General features: G+C 34.6%; 1 protein-coding gene across 3 annotated transcripts in view; it reads right to left on the reverse strand.

The window, feature by feature from the left end:
• The window catches only part of CDH13 (cadherin 13), a 487,393-nt gene that overhangs the window by 195,293 nt on the left and 275,567 nt on the right, over nucleotides 1–16,533 (reverse strand). For 2 of the 3 annotated variants that reach the window (XM_084533251.1, XM_084533250.1), the window contains exon 6: nucleotides 8,175–8,319. In XM_084533251.1, the coding sequence (XP_084389377.1) occupies nucleotides 8,175–8,319 (145 nt within the window). Of the gene's footprint in view, nucleotides 1–8,174; nucleotides 8,320–11,597; nucleotides 12,138–16,533 lie in introns of those variants that run through there. The other variant, XM_084533252.1, reaches the window with a different exon arrangement.

Here is a 16,533-nt window from a genome sequence, read left to right on the forward strand (position 1 = left end):
TATTAGCAGATGCAAGAGCAAGGGGAAACTTTACTAATGCATAAATTTCCCTTTGCAAAGAATTACAAATTGAATTACACTAATACACTTGAGACCTAGTTTTTCAGTAACCAGAAAGGACTCCAGCACTTAAAAAAAAAAAAGTTATTTCAGAAACATGCTTATTTTTATTCAACGAACCTAGGCTATAACACAAAAAGAGCCGAGCCAGCTAACCATCTTCGCTTTCATTGTTATGTGCCTGCCAGTATATTACAGAGGATATTTTACTATGTGAAGTGTCCAATGTAAAGAGACCATAATGCGTTTATAACCTTTAGCATCAGTCACTAATGCTGATCTGGCTGTATGGCTGTAAGAGTAATTTTTGGTATATCATCGCATAACTACAGGAAAGGTTTCACCAAAGTTACTTTAGCAGGAGAGGCAGTGAGCAAATCAGTTGTGCATAAAAATAAGAAGTCAAAGGGAACTTTCTGTCTGGGGCTGAAGGGGAGTGGCTTGTTTCTGGTCCTTACAAACAATGGCAGCCACTGTGGCTTGCACAGCCAAGGTGATCTGGAGCCTTTTCTGACTCTCACCTATTTCTGCCAGAAAACAAAAATAATTGAACCCTGGAGTGAACTGCAGACTCCTGCTTCCAGACGCTCACACCAGACACTCAGTTCGAGTGAACTGCTAATTGCTACACTTGAGATTATTTAAATTTACTCAGAAGGTGCTGGTTTAACCACACTGGCACTGCTGGGCAACCTGTTAATGACTGGATAATACTTCAATGGGTTGATCCTCTCAAGTTCCTCCAAAAACACACAGGGGTGTTAGTTTAGATGTACATCCTTCTCTGCTACAGTACAACTACATGTTATTTATAGATACAGAACATCTTTTGTTTTCTTTGTATATAGACATTTTTATACATAGACAATAACTAGAATACCAGGATCCCTAAGCTAAGTCTAACTATTTCATGTCCATTATATTTACAGGCTAGATTACAAAAAGCTTCACAGACACAAGTACATATTTATTGAAAGGCAAATGATTAATCCTAAGAAAAGATTGCTAGTTTGTGGTTAACATTTAAAGTATGCATAAAACTACCCACATTGGTACACAGAACATACAATCCTTTTTAATATACTTTTCTCATAATCATCTACTGAGGGAGATGGGATGCTAGGCTTTAGATGTAACTCAGCATAGCAGTTTGTATCTCTAAAGATAGATTTTTTTATATTCTGTTTCCTTTAAATCAGAGGCTTCCTAGGCCAGAATCTAATTAAATACCATAATACAGAATAACTAAGCCATTTAGGAAGTTTTTCACCCTGGATAAATCAAATTCCTTGAACCAATTTATACTTTTGTTTTCTACAACAGCTCATAGTAATAAGTTTCATAATTAACTGTGTGACATTTCAAACCTCCACTAAAATCAAAGTATTTCTGCAAGAGACATTGCTCTGAATCAAAAAAGCTCAAGTTCAAGTATTTAACTTGGAGATAGTTTTGAGGTGGATTTTACTGAGACATTCCAGCTTTGCAGCTCAGATCTATACATACTTCTAAATTCTCTACTGCTGATTTTAGCAAAACTATGAATATTTTAAAATGAAATAATGATCTCGGACATTATATACCTTAAGCAGCTAGCAGGCAGAAAATGAGATTGAATTGATAGGTCTTCAGAACCTGTTAAAGCACCACCCATAAGTGGGGTTGCAATGTACACTCACGTTTGCAGCAGTTCTGTTAATCAGAGGCAAAGCCAAAGTGGCTCAAAGACAAGCTTTTTTTTTCCTCTCTCAAGAATATGTACCACTGAACCATTTTTTAGCTCTGGGTTACACACAGGATGTAAAGCTAAACCATACCTTTACAAGCTTTTCCCCAGTATTTTCTTCTTGTAAATGAACAAATGGAAAAACAAACAAACAAACAAACAAAAACACCTTCTTTTATTTACCTTAGGTGGAAAAAAAAAAAAAGTAACTTGGATCAAGCCAGTACAATAAATACACAGTGAGATAAGTACTTTCTTCAGGGCTAGCAGATCATGCCCACCCTGTTGAGACCAAGACATGGTCTAGTAGGCATGCTATTAAAGATTTAATTTATGGTATGGTGAGATTCCTATAAATAAAAATCACAACAAAAATCACAACAAAGAGCCAATAATAGTTTCTATTCTAGTACCAAAATGCATCAGTATTGCCATACCATACAAAGTAGTTCTACAAGGAATATATACAAGCCTCCATCACACAAAAGTTAAATGTATGTTTGATATTTGCCTTGGTAAGCACGGTAGAATTTTTTGTAGCTGCATACCCTAAAGAGTTTATTACAATCCCTCATATCAAAAGAAATACCAATAAGTGATTGCAATTATTTGATTCTCCTTATACATTGTAAGCACTAAACCATTTTTGCTGTGTCTTGAACTCACTTTTTCACTGTTTTAAGATCATCATTAGTGTCAGCAGTACTTCAAGTACATGCTTTTACTTAGAACTACACTTTGAGATGTATCAAAATGTGGCTCTTTCCTTTGATTACATTTCCTGCAATTCTTATTCAAACATTCTATATTTTACTCTCATTATGGTCATGAACTCTATCTTCACTCAAACTGCTTTTCAAGTATTTGCTCCTGAATACTCTGCTGTGGAAAGCATTTTGTTTGGCAAAATAGTTTTACACAGTATGTTTGCATTCCTTTAAATCAATTGCAGATTTTCTGTGTGGAACTCTCCAAACCTTTGAAAATCTCCCTGTCATACTTTGAGTAAAATTCAAAGTGCAAATCATCAGCACAATACATATATACAATCCATTCTTCTTCAGATTTACAACATCAAATGATGCTTAGTTCTTATTTAAAGAGGTGTTGATATTTACACTGTTTTTGTTTTTATGCTATTTAAGTTTTTATATCCTGAACTACCCCTCCAAATTCATCTTCCAGAAAGAGCATCATCTTTATTTTCGAAATGGTTGCAATGTGTATAAAACCACACAAATAAGTGTATGCATATGCACAATTTGGTAACTTATTCTGACAAAAATGATTGAAGTAAGAAGAAATACCATCTTACCGTAATGCAGATGGAATCAGAAGGCACTGGAGAACTTCAGATGTTACTTAAGACAAAAAGACTTTTTTGCTTTACTATTCTCTTCTGATGGCTCTTTGTGAAAGTTCTTAAAAACACCCCTGTGGGTTTCCCCCCAATATTACTGAATTTACACATCACAAGAAAGAAGTGGTCCTGGAGAGCTCACCAAATTCAACGCAATTTGTCATTTTAAAGCTTTGGTAACCTTACCTCATAAATCAGAAGGCATATCAAGGAATTAAAAACCACAGGCCAGAAAAGACTACTGCATCTGCAATGTATTGAGGATGACTACTGGCACATAAGAGACAAAGGAAGAGGTTTTATGTTATATATCCTCACCATTTTGCTAAGCCAGACTTCCTGGAGTTTACCTTTCCTGGTATCTTTTGATTCTCATCTATTATATCCAATCTCATTTTCATTCATAAGTGTACTAAACTGCTAGTTAGTTGAATTATCAAAAGAATATACTAGCAGGTCGCTCTCAATAAGAAGCCACCATCTTAAGAACCAGTTTTTATTTATCCAAATCATAGCCATGTCCTATTAAAAGCCCACAGCTGTCAACAGTACTTAGTATTACAGACCCTTCCTCATACTTTATCAATTTTTACAAATAATTATTTTGTGATAATGAACATCCCTCTAGGCTACTATTCTTAGTTCCTTCTGTTTGCCTCTTTGAAGGTTTTTAAACATTCCTTTATTTCCAGCAATTATTTGTAGACATCTATCAGTCCTGCTTTGGGGCTCTTCAGCTGAAATGCAATGTATTCAGGCTATTGTTCATTGCTGAAAACTTTTTTTTTTTTTAAATGCAATTCTTGAGCAATTTTTCCAACCACTTCAGTTAAGATTTTACCCTGTTGGGCTTGCAGCATATTGTTACAAGTCACATAATGTCAAATGTGTTTAAAATAATTTCTGCTAAATGCCTCTAGCAAGTGAAATGAGATGGCTGCCATGTTCATTTAACCAGCTTTCTCTTTTCATTCTTTAAGGAGTGAGACATACCCAAATGCTTCTGCTTATATAATCCATAAAATAAGTCATTCATTAATTCACTGAATCTGCAGTAGGGCACAGACCCTAGAGTTGGGAGCTTGATAGACCAGAGATCAATAGGAAATAAACTGGGTCATAACTTAGAAAACAAAAAGGTGAGAAATCAGCAGTACAGTTACCACAAAACCCATTACAGTCAGTAAAAAACACACCATAGTTGTCAATGATTCAGGCTCATCTATTATTTCCCTGATGCAATAGATGCTGAATTCAGTACCCTGTTTGAAATTAGAGAATACAGTAACCAACAGAAGTAAAAATAAAATAAAAATAAAAGCCTATTTCTCTAGTAGATATTTTTTTTTTTTCACCTAAAAAATACATAGCCATCAACTTTGTTGTTTGTTCAGGAAAAGAATACCTTAAAAATCTAAAACTATCTTTAGTAAATTTAAACATATATTTGAGTGTACATTTGTTAGAGTGTGACTAAGGTACTTTCAGGAATTTCACAGTTTTCCATGAAAACCAATTACCCATAACTACCTATATCATGGAATCACTCCATGAAAATATATCAATAAATATATTACTATATCAGCTACCATTCAAATACATTAATCAGAAAATAAGTTAAAAGTTATGGCAAGCCCTAGCTTGATTTTTTTTTTTTTTTTTTTTTTTTTAAGTGTAATGAATATAATATTTTGTATTCTCTATGCCCAGGCATTTGCATCTGCCATAAAGTGATGCCATACATATCCTAACTAACAAAATAACCAGTGGTGATTACTGTCAGTTCAAAAAATCACACAAACAAAAGGTGAATCAAAACAATGAGCGAGTCCAGAGAAGAGCGATGAAGCTGGTGAGGGGTCTGGAGAACAAGTCCTACGAGGAGCGGCTGAGGGAGCTGGGCTTGTTCAGCCTGGAGAAAAGGAGGCTCAGGGGCGACCTTATTGCTCTCTACCTTAAAGGAGGCTGTAGCGAGGTGGGGGTTGGTCTGTTCTCCCACATGCCTGGTGACAGGACGAGGGAGAATGGGCTAAAGTTGTTCCACAGGAGGTTTAGGTTGGATATTAGGAAATACCTCTTTACCGAAAGGGTTGTTAGGCATTGGAATGGTCTGCCCAGGGAAGTGGTTGAGTCACCATCCCTGGAGGTCTTTAAAAGACGTTTAGATGTAGAGCTTAGTGATATGGTTTAGTGGAGGACTGGTTAGTGTTATGTCAGAGGTTGGACTAGGTGATCTTGAGGTCTCTTCCAACCTAGAAATTCTGTGATTCTGTGAAAAGCACGGCCTTAGCAACACAGATAACATCTTAAAACACCACCAAAACACATCTGCACTGGGACAATACACAAAATTCATTTAATTTATGAATAATTAAAAAAAAAATACATACTGTTTCCATGCGTTCTTGTGATTTTTCTACTTGTAACTAGTTTCAGTGGCAACAAAAAAGAAGATTCTTAAAAGGGGCATAGCACAATATTTCACTGTTCTCCCGTAAATTTAACTTAGAGAATTTTAAGCTTGTAAAAGATAATGTATGATTTTTTAGAAAAATTGAGACAATCATCACTTTAGCATTACTATTGATATAGTGATCACTGCAAAAGCAAGTTTGTGTCTTTCCATAATTAAGGAACTAAACTTTCAAATAACTAAGGAGAAATGGTATTTCAGGAAACAAAAAGATAGAACATATCTTAGAGCAACATGAAGGAAGTCCAACATAAAGCTTAATTTGAATATTAAAATGAAGATTTATGAATTTAAATTTCCAATACTCTCTCCAAAATTAATTTATTAGTAGTTCTCCAATATTTCCAATAAATATTTCCAGTGAGTGATAAACAACGTACATGTTTAAATTTAATAAAATTAAAATACATGGAAATAAATATATGGAAAGCCACTAGAAAATTCCAGGGTTTGTGAATGCTAAAATTATGGCCCCACAAGAAAACACACAGGAACCCAGCAATGAATGACTTAAAGCAAAATAATCCCTAAATCCCATCTGAATCCCTTACCAAGGCATCAAAATCTTTCAGACAAGTTTCACAGCATGTATCTTTGCCTATATAATTACATATCTCTAATCACTGAATTATTGGAACCCATGGACACTTACTTGACCCAGTGATCTTAAATACAGAACCAAGATACTTATGTATATTAGTGATTTTTCAGTAAAAAAAAAAAAAAAAAAAAAAAAACAGCAACAACAAAAAAACACTTTTCAATTAATGGGTTTGATTTATAGCTGGAATGAAGATGCCTGTGATAGGAATTCAGGTTATACATAGTACACAAACCCTTTCTTTTAAAAGTTTCAGAGAAGAAACACAACAATACAATATTAATACAATAAGAAGGAATCAAGAATCATACATGCAAACGCATGAACATAAAGGTTTCTATCAAGCTGTGCAGTGGAACTATTGATTGGGAGCAGCACAACAGCAGAACCTGATGAATAAATTTAAGATACATGCCATAAAGTTTGGAGAAGTATGGAAAACAGATGTAAACAACATAAAATTGTTGTTGAGCAGACGCCATAGCTCTGTGTACAGAGCTATGACAGATTCTTGCTGATATTGATTACACAGGTTCATTTTTGCACAAAATAATTTTACAAATATTGGTATTCCTGACACACAAAAAAAAAATGAGCTTATGAAGTTTAACAGGATGAATACCTGGGGGAAAGAGAGAGAGGATAACAAAAAAAGATGAAGTTGAGCAAAATTATTTAAACTTTGATTAACTGGTAAGACAATGATGATGTCAAATGTTACATGGACAAATATCAAGAAGAAGCAAGAGAAAATGGATTATGGAATTAAAGAATTCAGTGGTAGTTGGACTGAGGAACACACATACTGAATTAGAAGCAGAAATTTCAATAAAAGGAAAAAAAAAAAAAAGCAAGAATTGTTGATGAGCAAAAACAGAACTGCCAATTAAAAAAAAAAAAAATCCTTAGCAGTGAAAAGAAGTTTTGTATATAGGTTGAGGAAAGAAAGAACATCCAGCAAATACCAAACAAATATTGTCCCATAGCTTGGAATTAAATCACAGCTAAATATTACACAACATATTGTCTGTGAAGTGTGCCTAGCACATACGAGGACTAAGCTTCTGCTTTGATGCAGAGAAATGAGACCACTGGAAGGGTTGCAGAAGCACACAGCTCATACATTAGAGGCTTAAACACTGCAGAGTTTGAGCTGTTTCACATCATTTTCTGTTGTTGAAATGCTGGATTTGGGAGCATTGAATTTAGTAGAACTACACCACCTGCATCAGTGGTCTAGGAATGTTTATTTAAGTAGGTATAACAAAAAGAAGTTGTAGTATGAATGAGAAAATAAAGTAGTGTTCCACACTATTGGATGATTTATGCTTAGAAATTTCAGAGAAAATTGATAGTAATGTATCCTAAGTTTATGATGAAACTAGTTACAACACAAGGAGAATGGAAGTAGAACAGTGTAAGGAAGTTTTTTTTGAATTCTTAGTAAGCAATCAATATCTGAAGTAAATCAAGAATGTGATAGAGAACTACAGTAGGAAAGAGAGAATGTTCCAAATGGCAGCCATAATTATAAAATATGAAGCATGTTCCTTGCTTGAATGAAGAAATAGTCTAAGTTGCCTTGTTGGTTTGTTGTGTACTTGTCACAACGAAAGTAAACTTTATATGAAACGTGATTTTTTTTTTTGATCACAGCTACAGTTGATCAAACAATAGCAATTATATGCAGAAATGCTAAACTCACTAAAAAGTCAACATGATTTCTAGGAACTGCATAAATAATAAAGTATGAACAAAGTATGACACCTAGTTCTAGTCCTATCAACATACAATACAAGGAATTGAAAGGGAATATCTATCCCCATTCAGAGTAAGCAAAGCACGTCACCACATTAAGCTTCCATGACTATTAAATATTCACAAAATTGTATGTATTTGAATCCAGATTTCATTTCAGTATGCCTATACAGATATATGACTGGCATGGACTTACCAGTAGGGGATCCCTCCATGACGTGACCAACATAAGGTCCTTCTTTGAACATTGGTCTGTTATCATTCTGATCAATAACGGAAATATCTAGGCGGACTGGCCCATCAATGACTTTTCCACTTAAATCTGTGACCTCAACTTCCAGCTGTATTAAAAAAAAAAAAAAAAAAGAAAAAAGGAGGGAAGTTGTTCATTATCACAGTGAACAAAGAGTAAGAAAAAAAGCTCCCATCAGTACTGTGGTAACAGACCTTGCCAGGGTTACCACTTCCAGCCCATTCACTTGGACTAGGGTCACAGCAGGTTTTAAATCTAAGCAAATGACAGATGTACATTCACATCAGGATATCTTTTCATAGATTGAAAATACCATATTCCCTGAAGAATGAAATGGGTAGAGTGTAAGGAAAAAAGACTCCCAAATTTGATACTAATCATGGGAAGATTTGCTTATAATTTGTTCCTTTACTTTTCTCAACCACATTTAAAGAGTACAAGTATGGAACTATCATAGTATAATTGACATATCTTCTAATGTGCTGTTAAGAACTTTCTTTTTCTTTTCTTTTTTTTTTTTTTTTTTAAAGGCAAGAGTGCCTTAGTGCCTTGGACATTAAATACATTTTCTCAGTGATCATGGCATGAGGTATTATGTTAGATATTTTTGATAGTTCATTTTTTTTTTAATAAGGTATAAAAGGACAAAACATATGCAGTTTTATATAAACAGGTATATATGCACACACACCCCCTCACATCCTGGTGTACAAAAACATCTGCTGGGCAAAAAGCCACATATTTTTTTTTTTACTTCCCAAAACCTGGAAAGCAAGATTAGATCATGCATATCTCAATCTTCTTTTGATGGAAAAAATCAGAATTAGTTACTAAAAACTTAGTCATTAGGGCAAACCATACTAAAACTTCTTATACATGATGACAAAAAGGGTCAGTTTAGATTGCAGCTGCATTCTATACTTGCAATTCTCTCTTCACCATGACATCGGTAAAAACAGTAATAAGTGTATCAGAGAGACAGTTATCATTTGCACCCACTCTACCCATCCCTAAACCCAACTCTTCAATGGAGTTAAGCCAGCCAGAAAATGGACTTGGGCACAGATGTTAACATCATTTTCTTCTGTTCCCCCCCCCCCCCCCCCCGAGAAAGTGGTAGTAGCAGGGGCTGAAGTCTCTGAGCACTTCGTTTATTCTGCTTATTTATTTCTGTTTATTTATTTATTATAAGACATTGCCACGTCTTATATCTCTAAGTTATTTATAAATTGGTGATAAGTCCTACCAGGAATTAGGTCAGAATTCTAATTCCTTATAACAATGGATGTTTATCATCACATCTATGTCGTTTGTTACACTTATGAATTCTACTTTCATAGCTAAACTTGCAGGATATAAGTAGGAGTATTCATGTTGTAAGCAAGATGTCTCATTGCACTATTTGTAAGTAGTGTCACAGTCCATTTTAGCATCTACTTACTTTGCTCATCCTCATTTCTCAAGTAATTTCTCTTGCAAGCCTTTCCAAATGTTATTTTTTTACTAGATAAAAATGATATTTTTTACTAGATTTGTTGGCTTAACAGCCAATAAATGCTCTGACATGAAGACAACTGACTCATGGCATCAGCACAGCTGAAGTGTTACAGGGGAACATGCCCCTTCACATTTGAGGCCTTGAAGAACATTGGACTCTGAAGCCAATGTAATAATTTTAGGATCGTGTATGATGTGAGGAGAACTAGAAAGGAAAAGGCAGTGTTACTTCTGAACTACATTAAAGCTAGATAAAACTTTAGATACAGTTATAAACTGCTGACAGAAAGATTTATCTAAGTAAATGTTGACTCATCAAAACTATGTTAATTGCTTTGGGGAATGAAAGAATAGAAATATTTCTCTGTGAAATTCCAGCAAATTCACTTTCAAATTCAAGATAACTTGCTCTTAATCTCTCTCTCAATATTAAGTAGATACATTGCTCACTGGACAGAACAAAGGCTTTCCTAGGTTTAAAATAACTACATCAGCTGCTTTCACAGAAATTGCAAGTGATCTAAAGCAAAGCTTGATCTAACATTTGTCTGTTTCCTTAACCTGTGGAAGTCTGTGGGAAGAGAATAGGAGACACAATAAATCTATTGCAGTTATTAATAAGTATCATTAAGTCCACTGGTTCTGAGTCCTCCTTGCCGAAACTATTCCAGTAACATGTCCACAGAAAGTGTTACATGTTGTCTGCTTCATTTTATTAAGATGACAGAAGACTTCATTTTTATTAGTCTCTGCACAGTAAATTGTAGGTCCTAACCATTCTGTAGAAAACATTAAAAGCCTGCAGCACCTAATCACAACCACCTGTCTTTACCTGGCTGATACACAAAAAAATGCTTGCCTAGATCATGTCTTACACAAACCATACCCCCAAAACAAAACAAACAACAAAAGCACCAGGGAAAATATACTTTACCTTAAGAAAACAAAAAGCACATGCAATGGAAAGTAGTATTTAAGAAAAAGACAATACTGGCACAGAAAACATTACCTTAAACAGGCTGTAAATAAAACCAGTGGAAAATTAGATTGTGTCTAACTATCAGAAGAGTGAGATTTCAGTCTTTCAATAAAAAAAAAAAAAAAAAAAAAAAAAACTAGATAGGCTTTTCTGTTTTTAATATAAAACTTGACTGATGTATGACAGATACTGCACTCTTTCTTTTGATAGCAACAGACTGTAATTTAACATTCAGAAAGTATCTAAGTTCCTGCCTGATTACAACAACATAACTTGAAAGAAAAATGGTAAGCATAAATAGATTTGGGCAAACTGACAAAAAAAAAAAAAAAAAAAAGCCTGCAGAGCTCTGTAGCTAGGTATTATGTGAAAACCTGATAAGACTGACTATGCTTCTCATGTTTCAACTTAAAAGTTGGGAAATTACATTCATAAGGATAAAGTTACATTCATCATAATCTAACCAACCATATTTTCAGGAATTCCAAAGGCTAAATCCCAATCTCATTTCTGACAAAAGAATACACACAAACTACAAAGGATAGTCAAGGGTTCATAAGAACCTCATGCTTCACAACAAAAATTGCCATGATAGTATATAAAGCAGACCTTGGCCATTGCTGTTAAGATAACTGAGAAACACTGATAAAATTAAGCACACCAATAAAACAAGAAGAAGCAATGTAACACTGAAAACTGCAGGCAGGAACAGATTTTAGCCTGTTTGTCCACTCAAACTCATAAGGATTTAATCGGAAGTTTAGTAAGCTTTTCTAAGCTGTTCAAACCTCTTTTAAGTATTCTCTTGTAATTTATATAGACTTGATTTCTTTCCACTACGGTAGTCAGCAATAACATTTACAGGAAAAGATTACCAATCTCAACCTTACCATTACTTCAAGCAGTTTCAAAGGTTTCTCTTCACAGGACGGTTGTTTCCGTTCATTTATTGCTTTTGGTGAAATGATTCTGGATAGCCACATTCCTTCTTTGCATATAAATGTCTGTTTTTACTTTGCAGCCAGCCAGCCAATGGCCCACACCAAATTATATCATAAATTTAAAGCTTTTCATAAAGTAAACCTGGAATACCTTTTAGAGCTCAATTATCTTCAAAGTCTAATGCAGGTTCTTTAGTCATTAACTGCTTTCTAATTTTAATTTCCAATTTGTTGCTGATAAGAATGTTTCTTACAGATTTCTTCCAGTTGGCTCAACAGATGGTTTTGCTACGTGGTCCTTGCATCTGGCTTTACCCCCCAAAAAAATAAATTCAGTTGTTTGAGTATGCAAAACCAGCAGCTTTCCAGAATGGCACAGTCCACCCCAGGGCAAGGAACACCCAAACAGCCGGGTGTCTCTGTGAGGAGAAGCCGTAGCTGCCTCACACTGTTTCCGGATGGTTCCAGATGGTTCCAGATGGTTCCGGAAGGTTCCACGGTGGCCCCACCTCAGGGTGCAGCTGAGCCCCTTAGCAACAAAGGTAGCACCCCAGGGAGAGGGTAGTTAAGAAAGAGCAAAAAACACTGCCCAGGTGCTTTGGTTTTCTCTCAGCCAACCAATTTTTCATGTTGCTTCCCTCACCCATTGCATTAAGGAGGGGAACAGGGAGCACAGCTGGGTGGGCCTCTGGCTGCCAATGAGGGGCAGCCACCACAGCAGGAAAAGCAGGCCAGAAAATGGTGAGGTGGACAGAGGAAACGTGCGTCATCCTGCACCTAAAAAATCTCACAGAAGTACTGTGTCATTACAAATACTACTGTACCACTGCCTGCCCAGGTCTCAATTATTATGAGGTATATATTTATAGAGACCACTCCTGGCTCTATTTGTTCCTCCCTTGGTTAGAATTACCATTGAGAATACCTGTTAGGGTAGTTTATCATCAGTTCCTAGGTGTGGATTGACAACAGGAAAAGCCTCATGGATTTAGGGACCTTTCATAAAAGCAATTTTCAGGAAAGAAAACAGAGTTGGCTTTCTCTGGGTCATAAAATGTAGCAAAGAAATTCTCTTTACACTGAGAAGTTGCATTCAAAATTTGTTGTAATTACCTAGAACAACTCAGAGAAGACAATAATTTAGACACATTACAATTAAATTTTCCTGCTATTAAGAATATGAATAAAATATTAGCTGATTATTATATGGCACAAAGGGAGACAAAGATATAAAACCCAACATGCGGTGTTTCTAATAGATATGGATAATTTTATCTCAAGCTACTGGATGACGGTATTAATTACCTCAGCAAGGTTGTGTGGATGATGGAAAAAAGATAGCAGTTATCTGTAAGGGAAGACTTGGGTCTCACATTCAGAGCTAGATCCTGCATGTGAATTAGCCAGCCCTAGCATACCTGCCCTATTACACGAAGTGCTTAAGTTCCTCTCAGAAAATACAGATTTCATTGCAAAACTTCCATGTTTTTCAATATGACTCTCTATAAAGTCTTTAAAGAATTCCAGTAACGTAAATTTCACTAAAAAAATAACTAAAACAGCAACTGAGTCTTCTGTGAATGCTCAATTTTTTTCTATGCAAACAATAGTAAATTGGGCAATGCCTAGACTGTACCTCATACAGTCTACAAGTTGAAGAAAGCAATAGTGCCTGAATTTACAGTGGGAACAGATTCCAAATTCATATAATTTCATTCTATTGTTATTTTTTTTTAACTTCAGTTAACAAAAGAAGAATATAAATCAAAGCCAATATCCAAAAAATAAAATAATTTTTTTCTTTCAGAACAATTGTAGGAATTTTAGTATACAGTACATGATTTGAAAGGTTTTCACTTTAATGCATTCTCCAAAACTGTATGTTTAAAAGTAGATGATTTTATGGTAGCATGATTATCCAATTCTACTCAGCAAAATGTCTGAACCATTAAAGTCCAAAAAGAAGGGAAAGATAGTTTTGAAAATAAGTGGGCTCATATGAGTAGTAGATTCCTCAACACATCTTTAATTAATATTTCTTTATATCACACCATAAACTTCGCAATGATGTGTCAAACTGTAACAGTGGGTTCAGTTCAGTATTCCCCAGATTAGGTCATTGATCAACCTTAACAATGACCTTGCTAAAATAGAGCTTTCACTGACCTATCTTACACTTGAAATTACCCAACAGTTATTTCATAGTTTCCATTTTCTTAGCACAACTACCTCTTAACTGTGTGCATTAATTAAACAAAAATTCCAACAAAACTCAAATTCTGTCTCCCAAAAGAATGACAAAGGATGAATTCTTCATTAGGCAAGTGTCACTTTGTCTTCTTTGATCACATTAGATACAAGGCGTTGGAGACATATTTATAGAAGCTTTGTGAAAAGGAAGAGGAATTTAATATTATAAACAGCCAGAGACTTCTCCCACTTGTTTAAAATGTAGTGCTCTTAATATTTTTAATCATCATTCACATAAGGAGCACAACTGCAGAGTCACACTATTTCGGTTTGTGAACTGTAAAATAGCAAGTAATTCCAAACAAAGAAACAGGGAATAAATATTTAACTTTATTCTTTCTGAGATTTTACTTTTCTAAATTTCCTGGAACTTGAACCTCATTAAGAAAAACAAAACTACAGGAACAGTATGTACATGTATTTACTTACTTTACTAGACTTGTAAGAAAGTGTGGGTTAGTTTATTTACTCACACCTGTGCAGAGCTCTTCACTGGGGAAGTAAGAGCAAAACAAACTGGAATGACTGGTCTAATCCTTCATAACAAGACCATAGAACAACAGAAGGAAAGGGTAAAGCAAGGATGTTTCATGAAATTGTGCTGTATATATGTTGGAAGTTTGATGTCATTTGATAGCAAAACTTTTTTTTGCAGGAAGTGCAGGTGTGTCCAGAGAAGCCTCGAGCAAAGTTACCCCAAAAAATAAACTAATAATAATAATGAACAGAGGTGAGAAAATACAACAAACTGCATTTTCAAAGTTCATACAGCTGTTACTAATAACAACCTTTAACTTTTCAAATCTGAGTTGTACTTGAACTTGTCCATAGAGGGGTTTACCTATATGTGGCTATAAGTAACAATGAGATTTCCACGTCATTTCAAATGTTTTTCTTGAAGCAAAACCAGCCCAAGTCAAAAAAGTTTCATTAATTAAATAACTTACTGTCTATTTTCCACATTTACTCATAGCATATATTTGTAATGTGAATATCTTACTGTCTATTCTTCCCTAGAAATTGGAAGCAAAATGACTTTGCTTTTTCCACTTTCTGTTCAGTAAAGGCTGACCTCCAAAAGCACATTGTATGTGAACCTCCCTTTTCCTTGAGATAACATCAGAAATCCTCCATCTCTCTGAAACAGCTGGCATTGAGCAGCTCAGATCTTCCTTAGTGCCAGTTTGAAAACAAATCTAGTGACAATGGGACTTGGAGTTTTCCAGGTTCTTTATTCCATACTGGCAGTACCACTGCCTGTCTTCTAGCACCAATACTCTTGTTTTGCAGTTCACTTTACAGAATATGCCTAGAAGATGCCATCAGTGAAAAACACTCATTGCTGCAAAATGAAGCTAAAATGCTATATATACATTTTAGTGTTTTGGTTTTTTTTTGTTTGTTTGTTTTTAATATAGTAAATTCTTTCATAGCACTAAACTAAGCAATGAATTCACTATCTAATTGAATGTATATACTGTTATGCTATTAGTGTCACAGTAAATGTATTTTTTTCCCACAGCTGTGTCTCTCTAAATCACAATATTGCTAGAAAGGTGCTATTTTCTTGTAGAACTTAAGTCCTGATTTTTTTCTCTTCTGTCAGCATGAAAAGGTCCCTTTCCTGTGAACAAGATCACAAAACAGGAAAACAGAAAATAAAAAAAAAAAAAAAAAAAATATATATATATATATATATATACACACAGATGACGATAGCATAAACCTTAGAGAAAAGAATACATTAAGTATTTATAGAAAATAGATACTTAAGCTATTAAGTATCTAAAGTATCTATTAGTAGATACTTAATACTAGAGAAAGCTTATATCAAAATGAACTCTGTCTTTTCTACAGGGCAACACTAAATCCAATTTCAAATTTTATAAAATTTGCAGCTCATTAAAAATAATAATAATGTTGTAGAAATTTTCTTGCATGTTAATGAAGAAAAAGAAAATGAAATGGATAACAATCTGATATCTTTACCACCTATTCCTCAGGGTAGTTTATAAACACTAAAAGCAAAACTGATCATCAAGAAGTAGATGCTATTTTCAATTATTTGCATCAGCCCGGAGCAGACAAATTGTGAGTTCTTGTAACTTAAACTTTAAGATTTCATATTTTTAAGATTTAAATATTTGTAAGAAGCAATTATTTGCACATGCCAGATTCCTTCTTATGTTCATGGAATATTTAGTTTTATGTACAAGATCAAACACTAGTAACCAGCAATTTTCAAAGCTTTCGTCCATTTTATGCCCTAGATTCACCCCTCATAAAATCCAATTACTCTGATGAACGTCACTGTCTAGGGACACTACAATCCCAACAGTTGAATTGCATAGGGGAAAACTGGGTTTTACTGGTTAGCTATGCAAAAGTCACAGTGAACAAAGGAATTGGAAGCAGAGAAAGGAAGATACTGATACTATCACAAAATTCTCTACTTTGTTGTGGAAAGCCTGACCTCAAAATCACTGTCACCATTTTACAAGTGAATGGAAATGAGGTATTAGGTGCTTAAATTGGTCATAACTATCCTGATTAGTTATGATATAACTGATGGGACCAACTGACGCAATATAACAGAGCATTTCAAAGGAAAATCAATTATATGTATAATATAGGC

Source organism: Aythya ferina, assembly GCF_964211825.1.
Source record: "Aythya ferina genome assembly, chromosome: 12".
Taxonomy (NCBI): Eukaryota; Metazoa; Chordata; class Aves; order Anseriformes; family Anatidae; genus Aythya; species Aythya ferina.